General features: G+C 40.5%; 1 protein-coding gene across 1 annotated transcript; it reads right to left on the bottom strand.

Annotated features, from left to right (window-relative positions):
* Positions 1 to 26: 26 nt before the first annotated feature.
* On the bottom strand, positions 27 to 18,828 carry LOC133507324 (tensin-2-like). Its single transcript, XM_061832249.1, has 5 exons — positions 18,586 to 18,828; positions 10,609 to 10,714; positions 10,491 to 10,528; positions 167 to 199; positions 27 to 95 (listed from the first exon to the last, which is right to left on the bottom strand). The coding sequence occupies exons 1-5, from the start codon at positions 18,700 to 18,702 to the stop codon at positions 27 to 29; spliced, it is 363 nt and encodes a 120-aa protein (XP_061688233.1). The 5' UTR covers positions 18,703 to 18,828.
* Positions 18,829 to 19,094: the final 266 nt, after the last annotated feature.

Below are 19,094 nucleotides of genomic sequence, written 5' to 3'. Positions count from 1 at the left end.
ATAAGTATTATTATTATTTCTGTGCATCATTTAGGTGTACGGTACCTCGGCATGGAGCCTCTTTTCTTCGGTGAAGCAGACTTAATGGAAATGTGCTGAAAATCATACCCATATGCCATTTGGTGAATGCAATATAACAACTAAATGCACGTGCGTCCGAACATACCTGCTCTGGTGTTGAGGCACAGGTGGTAGACACCTGGGGAAGAACAGGCACAATGTCACCAGCAGTGAAAGTACAAAAACATATTGGAAATAAAAACATTTTACTACGCATTGCCAGCAATTCCTTGCTTGTAAGGAAGGAACGCAAGCCAAGTCATGAGTTGCATAATAAGGTCCCAGATTGTGTGGCACAAAAAGGGGGCACGGTCACATTGAGGGATGCGGGCCTTTCTGAAGGTGCTTCCAAATGCTGGTTCTTTTTCTAACCTGAGAAGTTAGCATCCAACTCCAGAGTGATATGCCCAGACCATCTTAAACTGTTTCCTGCACAAGAGGGGCCTCAGATCGGACACATATGCTGATCCAGGTCCCTCCAAGGGGGAGTCATCTTGATCACTTAATAAAGTAATCATGATTTGGGAAAGACCGGGGGTCCTCTATCAAAAAATAAAGGTCCGGCTAAGGGGAAAATTGCTTGAACCTGAGGTTGAGAACATGATAATGTACAACAGCCAATTACAATTGAATTCCAAATATTTGATCATACCTAGAGCCTAGAGCTGGAGCCTATCCTACCTATCTTTGGGCAGGAGGCAGGGTACCCCCTGAACTGGTTGCCAGCCAATCGGACAGCACAGAGAAACAAATAACTGTTTGCACTCATAATCACACCTAAGGGCAATTTAGAGTCTTTAATGAATGCATATTTTTGGAATGTGGGAGGAAGCGAGAGTTCCCGGAGAAAACCAACCCCGGCACGGGGAGATCATGAAAACTCTACACAGGCGGGGCCAAGATTGAACCCCGGTCCAAAGAACTGTGAGGCTAACACTCTAACCAGTCACGCCACTGTGTAGCCTAATTCAAGTATGATGATAGAAAAGTGTATCCTCATCTTTGCCCTGTATGGATACATTTTCACGTGATGTCAAGCTGATAATTGATTGAAAACTAACAAGAGCTATGAATGAATGGGTGATGAATTGGTGGCGCACTCTAGTCTGCTGGAAAAAAATAATCAGAATTTTGTTATTCAAATCACCACACATCATAGAATTATACTAATTACTTTCTTCTGACAAGAGCTACAATGCTGCCACACTGGATTCACTTCAAAAAATACAAAATAAAGTATTTCACCTTTAGCCTTTATGTAAACTCAACATTATTTTGACCGCACATGGATGTGGTTTTAGCTTTCTGAATAAAGTTTTTTTAGCTCTCCACTGAAGGAGGCTACCATAAGCTTTGCTCCAAGGAGCCGCATGGATAACATAGAATCAACACAACACAAGCCGGATAGAAGACGTCGCAGGCATCTACTTTTGGCCAAGGGATCTCGTTTACATAAGCCATAATACACCAAAAAGCAAAACTTTTCTGGAGGGAAACCCAGCACCTAAAACACATCATTCGAAACAAGCCATCGTGCACTCTTACCGGTTCAGTAAATAGTTTCCAAAGAATCAAGCTGCATTTTGCATTTGTTGGACTATTCTTTCGAAGTAGTACAAGGTTGAACAATCTGATTCATTAGTCACTTGTAACTGTTCAAATAAAATTACTGTGACCCTATCCGACTCTGATACACTGGAGAAGATGTGCATTTTAAAAATGTTCTCATAGAATGAAAATAATAAAAAGAAAAAAGGAAATGACACCATCTCAACCAGGAAACACCAACCAAGTTCTCCAGCAGCAATGAGCCACAGGCCTAAAAAAATAAAATGAAATAAAAATAAATTAAAATAAAGGAAACATTCAGGCTATTAAATTCCACTGTAAAGCTTGGCAGGCAACACCTTGTCAACTTGTCACCATTGAACCCTTGAACTGTGGTGATCAGCATCTTGGACCCATGGACGGCCAGTCGATGACAGGTGTCAAGCAACAAGTCGCATAACGATACAAATCCAAGCTCCCTCTACACATGTAAAAATGCATGATTTTGTCCAACAAAGGACATTATCAGCATCTGTTCTGGTCTACACTACAGTAGTGTGCAAAAGTCTTGGGCTATCGCTCATACACATTTTACAAAATAAAATAGTAAACAGGAAACAGACATACAATTTTCACATTACTTAACATTCCATTTTTGTATGTATCTATGCATAGTTTAGGAATGGTTCTTAAGATAAAGTTAACTGCATGATATTAGTAGAGGGAAAGGTCAAGAACAAATAGATAATTTTCTTCTGTTTTTTTTCCCTGTTGTATTCTTGTACAGTGATACCTTGAGATACAAGTTAAATTTGTTGTGCAAAAGCACCCCAGAGCTGAAATCAATTTTATCCCAAATTGTCATTCCCTGATGACACAAATGGAAATGCAATTCAGTCATTTTTGCTTCAGCATTAAAATATATATATTTTAATACTATAGGAAAAATCACTGCAATAATGTATAGTAATAACAGTTTGTGCATCATGAAAAATTCATTGCGGCACCTTGTGGTGTATATGACTTTGCCACCAAGAAGTTATATAATACAGTCATGCAGACAAATGAAGAGCTTCACTTAACTACTGTGACTCAATAATCAGCAATATTATTACCATTTTTACATAGATTGAATCTGTGCATTTGTATGTTATCTACATATGTTGCTCCACCATTTGTGTTTGTATATGACCCATTCCCTGAAGCCTTAAAAGATCGCCACATACCATGAATGCTATTCATTTGCTGGTCTTTGACCTTAACAAGTATTGAGCTGGTTAAACATCTTGAAACTTTTCTTTTTTTTTTTTTTGTGAAGATTTGTTCACTCTGCCAAAGTGCTGTTTGTTGTGAAGTGAGCTGAGTTTATTGAGCTCATATCTCGGGTTTTATGCTCACTGGTCTATGTGGGAAAAAAAAGAAAGACAGCTCGAATCTTGAAATATTCGTCAGTCGAGACACTCATATGTCAAGGCAGGAGGAACGAGGTGTAAAGGTAAACAAGCTGGGAGGAAAGGTACTGTGCAACTCAGTTGCACCGCAGAAATGGACACTCGGCAGAAGATGCAACCGAACTGAAACAATGACATTTTGTATTTTAGTTTGATCAATTTTGACACTTCACCATGCCTCCTGCACAAGTCTTTCCTTAAAGGCCACATGAAAAGAGACAAACATGGCGTAAATGAGAGAGCATGTAAATGTTTCCTTCGGGGCAGAACTCCTCTTTAATGGGTTTAATAACTGCCCTTAAAAGGATATAAGGTGCTTGGCTTTAGGAAGGAGCAGTAGGAGATGGGCAACATATACGTATATAAAAACATGCACATACACTCAAAGGGTCTTGACATGTAGTATTAAGGCAACAGAGAGAGACAGAAGACTCAGCAGGAAACAATTTGCAACAGGATGTCAGTGATGGTCAACAGTAAATGAGCCATCCACATGCATGTGTTTTTGGTTGCCAGCTGCAGGCTCTTCGTGAATGCGTGTGGAGTTTGTGCAGGAGCCACCGGGGGCTGAAGCATCTGGTCCGGCTCACCTCATTCATCAGTGTGCTTTACAGCGGCGCCAATGACAGCAGTGCACCATCACAGCCTCCGGGACTGACCAGGTGCCCACCGGCTAACTGTGTGTCTGTTCGCTTCATTCATCAATGTGAAAACATTTGTTTCTCACAGGATACCCATCTACATTTTGTACACTGATCTTGGACCCCTCAATCAAAAAGAAAATAAACAATGATTAATATAAATGCCCTAGCTTTGACTTAGCACAGTAAATCCAGGGGAAATGTCAACCGGTACAGATGTCTCTGAAAGCTGCTGATGGAAAAGTGAGTTTGAGACACAGGCGTCTGCTTGCCATACAGGATGGGTGAAAGCTGACATCAGACAAAGGGAGAAGTGACTAAGCCTTCTCAGTTTGAAGTGGAGAGGCAAAAATAACCAGAGCATGTTCCATATTACGCCATTTCTCAATAAGTCTATGAAAGGTCAACAAAAAGAAAGACACTTGCATCGTAAAGGCCATTTAGGAGCAGCTGAAAGTTTTGAGCAGATCCAATTTTTTGTTTTTAAAACTGTAGCTGTGCACCACATCCATTCCTCATTATCTTACGCTATGCCGTGCCTCACCTCACGACAGGATGACCACAACCACCTGGGCTTTCCCTTAAGAAACAAAACAAGACAGAGGACACCATGCAGAGCATCACACGGAGCAGAAGCTAGTCCACACTCTGACTATCTCGTACAAAACATGAACAATGCAGGGGGGGGGGGTCATTGGGGAGATGTCAGGAAAAAAAGAGAGGCAGGCAGACAGTGAGGGAATAATGTAGCTGTGATAGACATGTCAACAGCTGAAAATGCCTTCTGACCAGAGCACAAAGATGTCACACAGCTATTTTGATCAGGCTCCTTATTATAGACCACAAGTCTCTCTGGAACACTTAGGTTCAGTTCAGATATCTCTTTGATAATTAGCTCAGGATGTTCTCTCGGTCCACCAGCATATAATAATGAAATGTTGACTACATCTGTCAGTTGTCTAGTACAACACTACTATCCTGCTGTGATAGCAATATCACAGTATCACCACTCTCATTATACAGTGGTATAATGACAATAAACAGCATTCATCCATTGTTAACATTTCAGGTCTTTGTAATTATTCTAGTCCAGTGGACTCCAAAAAGAGGGCTACAAAATTATTTGACTGCACGCTAATCCCAGAGTGATTGTGAGCAGATCATTTGGAATTTAACCCCCAGGTGGATAAAAAATAAGGTGAACCACGACACTGCTTACATGCATAGAGGGCATTTTCTTTTTCAGGGTATTTTGAGGGCAGGAAGGGGTGAAAAACATTTTAGTTGGAAGAGATCTTGGGGGGGGGGGGGGCATATTATCTATTATAATGATTTTGTCAAGGGGCTCTGTGCCCTTTCTCCGGGCACTCTGGTTTCCTCCTACATCCCAAAAACATGCAACATTAATTGGACACTCTAAATTGCCCCTAGGCGTGATTGTGAGTGTGGCTGTTGTCTGTCTCCATGTGCCCTGCAATTGGCTGGCAACCAGTTCAGGGTGTACCCCGCCTCCTGCCCGTTGACTGCTGGGATAGGCTTCAGCACTCCCTGTGACCCTTGTGAGGATAAGCGGCTAAGAAAATGGATGGATGGGTTCTGTGCCTCAAATAATTCACACACTCTAAATACTTGCACATTCAATATTCTAAATATATTGATTAGAATGCACAGATAAGACAAGAATTCTCATGAACGGTGCAGAATATTGAATTCCCATAAAACTGTCAAAGATGGCAATTACCCGAGTATTCGACAACATGCCTATGGGATAATTGATTTTGAAAAGATTCAATAGTGGCAGCCCTAATGGAAATAATTTTCAAAATGTAAAAAAAAAAATAAAAAAAAACATGAAAATGGATAAATTATTTCATCAGCTGAAGTTCATTTCAAGCTCAAGTTTCAAGTTCAAATTCTTTTTGGGGGGAGTTCAGGGAACATTCCAGAAAATCATCAGTGATCGTCGTTGCTACAAGTAACTCACCATATCAACAACACTGAGAAACAGAGTTGGCTTGTCTCGGTCCAAGCTCATCTGAGATGGACTGACGCAAAGTGGAAAATTTGGCTTTACTCTGACGAGTCTACATTTCCAATTGTTTTGGGAAATAATGGCTGTTGTGTCCTCCGAGCCAAAGAGAAAAAGGACCATCCAGATTATTTTCAGCACAAAGTCTGAAAACCAGCATCTGTGATGGAATAAGAGTGTGTTAGTGTCCATTGCATGGGGAACTTGCACATCACCATTAATGCAGAAAGATGTACTGTAAATGGCTTTGAGCAACATATGCTGCCATCCAAGCAATGTCTTTTTCAGTGATGTGCCCACTTTGTTAATTAAGATAAAGTCAAGTCATATTATAACAGTGTTCTAACAGTGTGGTTTAATAGTACGAGTTGGATGACTAGAATGGCTCGTACACACCTCTCTGCTATTGAAAATGTGAAGCAGATTATGAAACCCAAATTATAACAACAGAGACCCCTGACTGTTGAGCAACTGAACTTGTACATCAAGCAACAATGCAAAATAATTCCACCTACAAAGCTTCAACAATTAGTGTCCGCATTCGCTAAACACATATTGAGTGTTGTTTAAAGGACTGGTGATGTAATAGTGATAAATATGCCCGTGTCCCAGCTTTTGTCATCAAATTTAAAATGAGTGAATATTTGCAAGAAAAAAATAACAATTTGAACCTGATATATTTTGTCTCTGTAGTGTATTTTATTGGCTGTATGGTGAGAAGGATTTGCAAATCATTGTATTGTTTTTATTGGCATTTTACACAAAATCCCTACTTCATTGGAATTGGGATTAGTAGTTACATAGACTACAAAATATTAAGAATACACCGTTGCACAGTACGGCCACAATAATAAACAAATTAATTCCTGTCTGACAGTGTCAATCAAAACTGACTGTTAATATCTTATCTTGTAAGGCAGTTTATTTGATAAAGCCTTTAAAAAGAATATCAATATATTGAGTAAATTTTCAAAATGTTGTGGTTGTTAGTATACTGTATACCCCCATAAAAAATATGGCAACCTGTGAAGTCCAGCTGGATTTATTAATCCTGCCAGAATGATCATGCGACTTCAATATTGAACAAACTAAACAGCACAGTTATTGCTACGTGATTGACACGAGGAAATTAACTAGATGCAAACAGAGGGTGCAAGAAGCCGTGCGTGTGTCCTCTGTCACTTTAGATAAGGTGAAGGAAACGTGTTCAATTAAACTACGCTAAGTACTATAGTAGTTCGCCAGGCACGACTATAAATAGTGGCTTTGGGAGGTGATATGGCAACATGTTAATCTGGTAACAGATGTTCATCAGCAAAATCCATTGCTGACCTAGTGAGCACGTCCTCTCTGTACGCTAGTCATTGATCTGCTTTGTCACCTGTTGAGGGACACTGGGGGCAATTCAACAATAAAAGCAGTGCACAAGTCCAAAGTATTTCATGCAATTATTAGAAACAATAATACAGCACCTGTGTTTACAACATCTGGACATCCTTATGTTACCGTCACCACTATGTCAAGTCAAAGATTAGTAGAACAGCTGTTGTGGAGAAGCAGATATTGTAACCATCTCTACGTTACTATGCAACATTAGCATCCATCCCATTGTTGTTGTTAGAACAGCTGAATAACGTGAGAGGGGCGGAGTTTTGTCTATTCTCTGTCCCCCTTGAGACATCCGGATATGCTGCTTGCAAATAGGTGACAGTCACGTGGTTTTACTAACTAGTGGATGCAATCATTTAAATCCTATCCATCTATTCAGCCATCCAGATTAAGTTTCGTTGCCACTTATCCTGTTCAGTCATAGCCAGCTGCATCCTGTCCCAGTTGACTTCGGGAACAAGACAAACTACATCTTGGACTGGTACCCAATCCATCACAGGCCACGTATAAATCAACAACTTACCTTCACAATGGCCCGGAGTGGGAACGGAACCCACATGAGTGAACTCTATACAATCATAAAAATCACATTGTCCAATATTTAAAATGCAAACATGCATAGTTTTTCTAGGCCACACCTCTTGTCTATTTTTAATACACGTTTGCAGCAAAATAAATCCTCTTTTGGAAGAAAGAAAAAGCAATCTAACTATTGTTGGAATACTATGCAATCATGGAATTATATGCTGCATTAACAGAGCTCGCATTGAGAAGAGCCTTTCAAGTTCGCCACTCAAGAAAAAAGACACGAGACAGTTGATTTAACGTAACAAAATAGTCACATTATTCTATGGTAGAGGTTTTAAGCAAGATGTTTCATAACTAGTGCTGTGGATTTTTACCTCAACAAGCAGCTTCAGTCTTTGCCTCCCTGTCTGAGCAGTCCAGTCTGTACAATGGCATACACAGCCTGCCTCCCTCCCCTCATCGCGCACTCTCTCTCTCCCTCTCTCTGTCACACACACATAAAGTCATTGCTCACCCTCTCTTACGCCGTCTCATATGACAACACACACACATGCAGAATCACCCACAGTGCCAGCAGCACTCGCCACTTCGCTTTCTTTTTCCCCTCCCGCCCTGCTCATGGCACAAGCCACACAAGCACAAATGGGAAAGCACGGCTACCCTGCGCAAGGACTTAGTCCTGCATGTGCACTCACGCACATCACTGTGCAACACACTCATAGTGGGCATTGTGATTTACGCCCAACGACCTTTGCAGTGGAAGATCACAATGAAAATGTCTACAAGACACTGATTGAGTATTATAAAGGAGACAAAATGCACAAGGACACTTTTAAAATTAAAAAAATACACAAGGAAGTCCTATAAATAAAAATTCCAATTCCCATCCAAAAACAGTGCAATGCAGACATGCACAACAGACACTTGGATTGACATTATCCACTTTATGTGTGTGACCAGATTCTGGTTCCAGAAAGTTATAACACACCCACGCACACACACCAGCTGCCTCTCACCTATTTGTGTCCTTTACGCCAATCACTTAGTGTCAAGCATCTATGGCGCTCTTGTTATTTTCTATTTTTACACTCTTCTTCCATCCTCATTGATCATTGTCCTATTCGATACTGACCACCCTGGCCAACTGAATGCCCAGCAGTCACCCGCTGCACTTGTATTAGCCCATCACCGTGGTAACAGAGTATGACAAAAACAATAATCCTCTTTTAGGGGCCGGCTGCTAAGGCACAACAGCTGGTAGAGTCCAGTGCCACACTATTAGGTCATTTTGTGTACGTGCGGAAATCCTGAGGGAATTTGATGTGATCAGAGTTCAGCAAGAGTGTAATGTTGATAATGTGCTGGTTCTGTGGCACATCTTGAGACCTCCACTCTCTTCAGCCATCACAGCATCCTAGATTCAGTGGTCTACGTGTTTCAAGTTCCTACACACTAAACTCTTTCAATCTTAACTTTAGGGAGTTTGCTGACTAAAATGTTTGAATTGACATGAAATTGACCAAACTTGTACAAAAGAAGTTTCTGCCTGGCGGGTGACGGTATGTTCTGTATGTAGTTTCACCACTTTATGCTAATTAAATATAACGGTTGTTTGATGGTATAAAAGAACCGCAACAGCAATGCTAATTTCAATAACGGACTTAGGCTAATGATAGTGGCAGTGATGCTGTGTTGAAAGTATTTTGAATGAACCTTAATGGCAAATACTGTAATCAGCTTGACTCAAAAACATTCGGTCTCATAATTGGAGAAAGCTTAGTTATCCTCTGAGTTACCCACCATGCCTTCAGGGAGGTCAGATTGAAGAGAAAATAAAAACCGCCAACGTAATTTACAGTAGGAAACACACAAGAAGACACAGTAATACGCAAAAATACGGCTTAGGCAACAACAACAAAATATGTGCATCATTAATAGACACACACACACACACACACAAAAAATTTTCAGCGTGAGCACATGCCCTTGGGCAAAGCAAATCGCAATATTAATCTGAAATCAATGTGTGGATTTGAAGACTTCAACATGAACCTCATTGCAAAATTCCTGAACAGTCATTGCTATTGTGATGGGTGATACAGAATAAAATAGACAAGAATGTGATGAAATTTGTGAATAAACTGAAATGGTTGAAGCTGCAGAAAAAGATGCAGTTTCTATTCTTAATTTGGGCTATATTATAATTTTGAAATGCTTTCATGGTCATTAAAAAAAAAAAAAATATATATATATATATATATATATATATATATATATCCATCCATCCATTTTCTTTCCCGCTTATCCTCATGAGGGTCGCGGAGTGCAGGCACGGGGAGAACATGCACGTTCTCCCCGTGCCTGTGTGGAGTTTTCTCCGGGTACTCCGGTTTCCTACCACATCCCAAAAACATGGAACATTAATTGGACAACGTAAATTGCCCCTAAGTGTGATTGTGAGAGCGGCTGTTTGTCCCGATGTGCCCTGCGATTGGCTGGCAACAAGTTCAGGATGTACCTTGCCTCCTGCTCGTTGCCAGCTGGGATAGGCTCTAGCACTCCCGCGACCCTTGTGAGGATAAGCGGCTAAGAAAAAGGATGGATGGATATATAAAAATAATACAAGCAGCTGTGAAGTGATGTAGACATAACCGCTGTAGTTTTACCACAATGAATTACTCATAGCGACCTCACTGTTTCCTGTTAAGAGGGGATGCCCTTTTCTCCAGCACACAAGTAGGTCAGTGCACAAGCCTTGTCCACATCCACGCTACAGCCACGCAAGATTGCTCTTTGCTACGCAGCCTGAGGTCAAATTAAAGAGAAAGATAACACACAGCTTACCTTGGTTTCACACACCTTGTGAACTGCCACCTTGCACTCTGCAAACAACAAAGTCAAACTGAGAGATGTATTTAAGGCCCGGAGAGCCCGTCATATACATGCTGAGGGTTCAGCTCACCCTTGCAGAAAACGCCAGCGCTTTCTATGGTATGCTTGCACTTGCCACACACGTGTTCCCGCTTGAAGTGCGTCTCGGTGAAGGCATGGCCCACTCCTTGGTATTGCTGCACACAAACCTGAAGGTGTCATCACCTGCTTTCATCCACGATATATCCCACAGCCAACATACTATGTACATGTAACTCTGCTCATCTTGATTAGAAGTCAACTCAATGTTCAACAACACTAGATCGTACCACACAACAGCTGTATAAATCACAAAAAAGGACTTTTTGTGGACTAAGAGAAGAAAAATATTCAGGTAAATCCAAAAAGCTTGAGGAGTGACTTACAATAACTTCACATCAAGGAACTTTTTTTTTTTTATTTATGGTTTCCCCCACAGTTACAAATTGCAGTTTATTTTGCAGTTATAAATTATAGTTAGCTTTAAAGGTCTCTTTCCATCTCATATAATTACTTTTCACAATCTCTGAATTACTTTTATCGGGTTTCCGAGATAATTTGGGTTGAAAACGCCCAGAAAGTCAAATTGTCTTACCCACTGACATTTAAAACGGGTGGATTTTCATTAATATGTGACATGTAATCGGTGCTGTAATCGGTGTAACCCTTGCTTTGGCTCTCCTGCGCGTAGTTTGCCTTTATACTCTTGCTCAACCAATGCGCTCAGTTTTGAAAATGTATCGTCTCCAAGTCAGAGGTGTTGCTACAGCTGGTATGGGCTCAGACACCACAGGGTGGACAGTCGTATTGAATTTGTCAAAATGTTATCTAGATTGGTCTTGGAGACATAATTAATGGATTTTCAAAACTACCTAGTGAAATGAATTGGAATCTTGACTGAGTTTTTCAGGAGTGGCTGCAATGCACACTACCTGCAAGCATGTTTATTTTCCTGTTAAATAAAAACAACATAGAGCATTTCCTTTGGCCTGAAAAAACATTTTCTGCATGGCTTAATTTATTTATTTTTGCCTTTTTCATTGGTTGGATTTTCCTTTACAGGAGTATTTGACCCCAAAGTCCAACACATATCTTTTGACTAGTCCAACACTACAGTTTCACTCACACCCGCTTGAATCGTGAGCTCATTCATTGCAATGCATTATAAAAGAGCACTTTCTCTAATGTGTTGTGAATGGACTATAAATCCTTTATGAATAGATATGCATAATTCATGAAATACCAACTTCAACCTTGAGCTTTTTCTCTCTTTTTTTTGGTTACATAATATGAACTTCATATGGTGCCATGCTGCTTTCCCCCAATAAAGTGCATGAGCTTTTAATCCAATTATGGTTGTACTACTGGACAAAAGTAGTGTCTTTATTGAGTGACAATGATTAAAGTATTTCATTAGTTGCAGATAGTAAAAAAAAAAAATCTCTAATAGTCCACAACATTTTTTTGAAAACCTATTTTTGGTTGGTCAATGAAAAGGGCTCAGGTTTGCATGCCAAATGTGAACAGACAGATCTCATTATTTCACAAAACCATCAGACAAGTTCCTCCCTGGAGTCAACAACAAAATATCAAGCCACTTTGAATTAGAAGAGATTACTCTTCTCAAGCAGCCCATTTATCAAAGAAAACAAAACAATGTTTAGGGCAATATTACACACAAGGTGACGACAAGGATATTTGCAAAACACCTTGAAATCACATACTATTTCAACTCAGCATCTGTAAATTTTGGTTCGTCAAATTTCCAAAATATGCTCTATTTCTCTTTTTGGACTGGTGAGGAAATATAGCATATACACTGTACTTTGAAATGATGATGTTCACTTTTTATTAATCGGGAAATCAAGTCACTGTGTATTGTAAACACTGAATGGGTGAGTGCATGTGGTGTACCCCGCCTCTTCCTCGAGGTTAGCTGGGATCGGTTCCAGTTTACCCACGAACTTAATCCGAAGAAGCAAGATGGACACTTAATTGCTGGATTGGAGTGAACTGGCAATAGCGTCCTCTCCTTATTCTAAAAATGCTACATTGTTCAGCATGATGACTTCCCTTTGATAAATCAACTACACTGTAGTTAATGTTGGAGAAACCACACTAAACCACCAAAATAAGTGAGTTAATTCTATGGTACGATATGGTAAAATAGCCAATATCTATTATTGAGTTGCAAAAACCGGACTGCCAACAGCCAGTAAGTCAAGGGCACCATCTACTGGTCAATTTTTCAGCTCCACTGGCAACCCTCCTAACGATGAAACTGCTCTTAGAAGTCATGAATTCCAGCCAACTGGAGCTGTTGTTAATGTAATTGACGAATGTCTGCGAACTCAACTTCACAACACTATTTGTTTTGACATACAGGAACCGTCATCCATTGGGTGTTTATTGTTCCATTCATCCATTTTCTATTCCTTTGGTCCAAGGAGCTGGACTCCAACGCAACTGACTTTGGGTGAGGGGCAGCATACAACTTGGAGTGGTTTCCAACCAATCACAGAGGACATACAGACCAAAAAAAAAAAACATGCAAATTCACACAGACATTTTCAGTTAATGATCCCAACTAACCTCCCACATTCCAAAACATGCATGTAAACCCAACACACATGCTTTTAGAATCTAGGAGGCCTGAGGACCCAGGGAAAACCCATGCAAGCATGGGTAAACATGCAAACTCCTTCCATAAGGGCCTCAGCCAAGATTCAAACACAGAACTTCTTGACTGAGGCAGGCGTGCTCACCTCTACTTGACTATGCAGAATTTTAAAGTGCTACTAACTGCTAAATAAATTAAATGTTTCCACTTTACTTTTATGGAAGAGTAAATGACTCAGGGTAACTTTCAGAGGGATAACTGAGAATGCTGTCAATTGTAATGGAGTTGCTTTTAAGCCCCGCTCTAAAGAGAGTTCATAATACAAGAGAGAAAGGTTTGAGAGTAAAGTTCTACAATCTCGTTCCCGTTTGGTGAAGCCTTATTCAACCATTCATGCTGTTTGTGTAACAGTGAAAAGAAACTCATGTGACATTGCGTAGCCAAAGGATCCCATGACAGCAGTATTAAATTGACGTGGAAAGGACCCCACCCATTTGGAGTTTTACAGCCAAAGTTGGTGTCATTCTCCAAGCATGTGAGACCACTGCAGAGACTCTTCCACTTCTCTTTTGCCCCGCTGCTACATTCCAAATGGTGTTATTTATTGTTGTGTGGAAGTTATAAATGCTTGTTCGACTAGCAGGTTGGCTAACCACATGTCTAATGATTTCTAAAGTATGGGACTTTTCCTTCAAGAATGTCAAATCTTTGAGATTGTGGTCAAAGAAGCAATTGTGGAAACTTTCCTGGTATCTGTGGATTGGTATAATATGCTGTGATGGAGGAACTAGCACTCAATTCCTTTCTTTCTTTTGGTTGTGTTACTCGCCCTCAGCATTAACGGGAAATTTCCACAGTCGCCTACCAGTCTATTTATCCAAGTACAGTGTTGTGCGTATTAATCGTGTATTAGTCACCATACAAAGAGTACAGCGACAAAGTGCCTTTTCATCCACTGACGAACAGTTTTGTGTGTTACCCCCCTTCACCTAAAGTCGGCTGGGACAGGTTGTAGCTCACATTGGACCGTGAAGACAAAAGGGGCAAGAATATGGAACATTTGAGTTTGACCAACAATGAAAGCTCATCTTCACTGTCATTGGTTCAAGTCAAAAACTTGTTACAGGTCATCCATTTGTTTTATATACAGTACCCTGTCCAAATTTGAACATAATCAGATGAAGCACCCGAAGGGAGAAATTAATAATTTACATAATTTTCCCTTCAAAAATGAAAAAAAATCCATTGAAGTTTGGACATTGTGTTAAATAAAAACAGAATACAATGATTTGCAAATCATGTTTTACCGATATTTAATGGAAGACCCGACAAAGACAAGATATTTAATATTTTTAGCAAATAATCATTAATGTGCAATTTTCAATCATCCAAAAAAGCTTGAAGAGGGTGATGTTTGCCAATGTTACTTCACCTTTTCTATTAACAACATTCAATAAATGTTTGGGACCTGAGGACACTAATTATTGAAACTCTGTCAGTGAATTTCTTGCCCATTCTTGCTTGATGTACAGCTTTAGCCAGACATTTTTTAATGGGAGACAGGCCTGGACTGCAGGCAGGCCGGTCTAACACCCACACTCTTTTACGACAAAGCCACGCTGTTGTAAAACATGTCAAATGTGGTCTGGCATTGTCTTGCTGAAATAAGCATGGGCCTCCATGTAAAAGACGTTGCTTGGATGGCAGCAACTATTTCTACAAAAAGTGAATGTACATTTCAGCATTAATGGCGCCTTCACAAATAAGTAATTTACCCATGCCATTGGCACTAACACAGCAGATCACAGATGCTGGCTTTTCAAACTTTTGTCCATTACAGTCCAGGTGTTTTTTTTCTTCTCCCTTCTTTGGCCCGAAGGACACGCTGTCTACAATTTCCAAAAACTATTTGAAATACGGACTCGTCAGACCACAGAACTCTTTTACACTTGTCACTCAATCTTTAATAAGTTCGGCCCCAGAAAAGCTGCCGGCGTTTCTGGGTGTTGTTAATAAACTGCTTTTACTTTAGATTGTAATTTTAAATTGCACTTATGGATGTAGCGCTGAACTGTATTGACTGACTGTGGTTTTCTGAAGTGTTGATGTTGGTTTTTGATGCAGTGCCGTCTGAGGGAGCGAAGGTCACAGGCATTCAATGTTGGCCTCTGCCGCTTACATGCAGTGATTTCTCCAGATTTTCCTGAACCATTAGATATTATGGACCGTAGACTTCCTTGCAATTCTACATTGAGGAACATTGTCCTTAAGCTGTTCAACTATTGTCTCCCTCACTTGTTTGTAAAAAGGTGAACCTCGACCCTTCCTTGCTTGTTAATGACTGAGTAGTACAGGGAAGCTTATTTTCTACCCAATTGTGGAACTCACCTGTTCCCATTTAGCCTCTTCACCTGTTGTGATGTTCCAAAACAGGTGTTTGATTAGCGTCCCTCAACTTTGTCAGTCTTTTTTTTACCGCTTGTCCCAGCTTTTTTGGAGCATGTTACAGCCATAAAATTCCAAGTTAATGAATATTTGCAACAACAACAAAAAAAACCTTAAGGTTTAATTGTTTGATCATTGAATATCTCGTCTTTGTAGTGTATTCAATTAACTATAGGTTGAACATGATTTGGAAATCATTGTATTCCGTTTCTTTATAAGAATATAAGAAACCATCCCAACTTCATTGGAATTGGGTTTGTACTCTATAGTGCTGCTACTAACTGATGAAAACTATCCAGTATCGATAAATCTTCCAGCAGTTGTTCCAATTTGTGGGTAAATGACCCCCAAAACGCTGTTTTTAGAAAATAGATTTTGGCTATTTTTAACATGGTTTTACTCAAGTACGGCCACAAAATCTGCTTCAGCGGACTCAATTTGGAAAATATTCAAGGAGATGCTGACCAGTTTTTCATCAGCAGGATGACGGAAAATGTAAATTTAGCGGTTTGATCAAATGTAAGCCCTCCACCATTCTACTTTCTATTCAGCATGCCCTTTTCAGGGTCACGGGAGCTGGAGTCTATCTTAGCTGCGTTTGAGTGAAAGGCAGACTACAACGTGGACTGGTAGGCCATCAATCATGGGGACATTTTGAGAAAAGGCAACCATTCAGACTCGCACTGTTAAACAGTGGGGAAAAAAATGCATGCTGGCTACATGACAGTCAGGCGAGTAAATAACTGCAATGACCAATTTAAGACCCCTCATTCACTAAATGTGACCCGTGAGTGCAAGATATCAGCTCGATCTTACAAAATACACTTTGTAGTGAAATTCTGTGATAATGTTCTCCATACAGAATAACGTAAGGAATAAAACATTTTATAGTACATGCAGTCTAATTACTAACGTCAAATTCTTTACAAAATTTGGATCAGTGTATATCATTTTAGCAGAACTTTCCAAGTTGAATTTAGGAATTAAACACTTTTCTAATGCTATGAATGGTTTAAATTTACACCTTATAACACAGAAACTCTGTACATAACATTTTAGAAAAGTCTGTGAATAATTGCAAACTCTTAAAGATGGCCTTCACACCAGTACGCACTCCTAAATACACACACACACGCACACAGTAAATGAACACTTGAGTACAGTGACACACCCACTTGATGCTAAATGCATTGGCCTGTTTGGGTTTCTTTACATGACACCTTACTTGTGATGACATACAAAAGTCACAAACACACAGACACACGCACGCACACACACATGAACACACAGGCACATAGTCCAGAAGGGACGGGAGCAGGTGGCAAGCGCCAGCTCAAGCAGGGTATTTATAACTAGGCGAGTAAGGGCAGTCACCTCTAAAGAGCCACAAAAATTCTGAAAATAGGTGCAGGAATATGTTCGTTCCTGTGTGCGCAGGCGTGAGAGTGAAAGAAAGAGAAACAAATCTGGACTGTACAATTGTATGAAATTAAAGACTGTCAAGTCCACCCATTCTGCAGAGACCATGTTATCATAAATTGGCATAGTCAAACAAACACGTGCAAAGAAATTCACACACACTCAAGCATAGGAGCAGGCTTTAAGGAATTGACTGCTGCATGTGATCTTTGTAACGTTTTTCTGAGACCAAACACGTGCATAGAAGATACGGTGAGAAAAAAAAAAACCAAAAACATTCTGATGTTCCAGCGTGCTACAGTGGTCGGTTGTGTGAAAACATTTAGGTGTGTGACCTCCCCTGCAAAACCAAACAAACACTTTTTTTTTTTTTTATTATTACAGGCTTCATAAAACTTCACCGGAGGCTTTAATTTACGGCAGTGTGTGCGTGTCATTCCAAAGTAAAGCCACCAGACAGACAGACGACACGTTCAACCATACATAGCAACCTACACTACCACTTCCTTTCCCCCCTTGACCCAACGGGACATGATTAACAGCCATCACAGGACCGGTCTTCATTCATCACTATTGACTATCACTACATAGACAATATTTTTGGACATCAAGCCATTCTCTCTACAGTGATTCAAATTGGTCAGTTCCTCTGCAGCTATTACAGCTTATGTATGTTGTATTTGTTTTTCTAGATTTGGGATGTTGGGTCACATTCTGTTGTAGATCATCTCAAAGGTGTTTGATGGGATTCTTCCACACCAAACTCATCCAACGTGCCACAGTGATCCGAAGCGCATCTATTACCTGATAAACATATTGAGAAATGTGTCTTGATACATTGGTTCTCTAATTGAGGTTTTCCCAAACTGAGGGTCCGGAACTAAAAAAACATTGAAAGTTCATTACATTTCCTGGAAGGCAACCAAGAAATTTTGGTCCAGTTTTCAAATTATGGAACTGCCTTATTAGAAGCTTTGCGTCTTTTGGAGTCATCAACAAAAACCTATATGGAGTATAAGAAATTGTTACATTTTTTGCTTTGATTTAATGGACATTGTGATGCTCCTTCTGGCATATACACCTTCGCCACTTGCGGCTGTATGACTCCAGTTGCATGTGTTGCTCCTCTGTTTGCATTAAAATATCAGTTGCTTAAAGGAGTATAATATTGTGACTCAGGCGCTACTTGTTAGCCCATCTATAGGACTTTGCATTAAGTGAGCTAAATAGAGCTTATTAAGGCAAAAATATGTTGTTTTACATACAAAGCGTGAGTTTGTCTTTCCTTTAAGCTTCGATAGCTAAAATAACTGGGAGTGGCATTAAACACAATGAAGCCTCGTTTTTGAAGAAGGGGAGGATCCCCTCTTCTGAAGTTTAAGGAAATGCTGCAGTAGTGCGAGATTACCATCCACATTTTCAAGTCCAGTACTGTACTGTAATTGAACAGGATGTGTTTTTGCATCAGAGGCTAAGAGTAAGTGCTTTTGAAGTTATAAAACAAATTTTTAACATGGCATGCAGCACAGTTGCTCCGCCACTCACCTCAGCGAGCTGCAGGATCTCAGGGAGTACCTCAGGGTCTGTCCTAAGACTGGTGCCTCTGGGGTCAGCTTGTTGGTCCTTATTTCTTCTGGTAGCGAGGCTGTGAATGCACCCCATGTTTGCAGCACTCTTTGGTCTGTGTCATCAATTCTGTTCAACACTGAAGTTGTACCACCTGAGGAGAACCTCTTAAAGCCTCACGTCCGATGTCCACTTCTACAACATGACACGAACTCCTGCTGACTTCCGTTCCTCTGACATATGACTTACAACCCCTCCTGCCACCCTCCACTCTTGCTCGCCTTCGCCTCTCACACTCTTCCTAGTCTTCTCACACTCCAGCTTTCCTCACTCTCAAAGCATGCGAGTGCAGACTCAGCACCTCCCTTCTCCCGTTCCACTTGCGAGCACCTTCCTCTGCCTCTGAGGACCCTCAAACATGACGCTCAGTGGCGCACTCACGCACAGACCCTCTTGTCAGGCACCCTCTCGCTCCATCGGGCTCCTCT

The sequence above is a fragment of the Syngnathoides biaculeatus genome, chromosome 10, assembly GCF_019802595.1.
Source record: "Syngnathoides biaculeatus isolate LvHL_M chromosome 10, ASM1980259v1, whole genome shotgun sequence".
Taxonomy (NCBI): domain Eukaryota; kingdom Metazoa; phylum Chordata; class Actinopteri; order Syngnathiformes; family Syngnathidae; genus Syngnathoides; species Syngnathoides biaculeatus.
This window is presented reverse-complemented; position numbering and strand designations above follow the sequence as displayed.

What these genes read in the sequence shown, in the direction of transcription:
- LOC133507324 (XM_061832249.1), bottom strand. Translation starts at nt 18,702, where the DNA reads ATGGGGTGCATTCACAGCCTCGCTACCAGAAGAAATAAGGACCAACAA. An exon ending in CGCTGGCGTTTTCTGCAAGG is followed by an intron (nt 10,529 to 10,608) that starts GTGAGCTGAACC and finishes TGTTGTTTGCAG; the next exon opens with AGTGCAAGGTGGCAGTTCAC. An exon ending in ACAAGGTGTGTGAAACCAAG is followed by an intron (nt 200 to 10,490) that starts GTAAGCTGTGTG and finishes GTTCTTCCCCAG; the next exon opens with GTGTCTACCACCTGTGCCTC.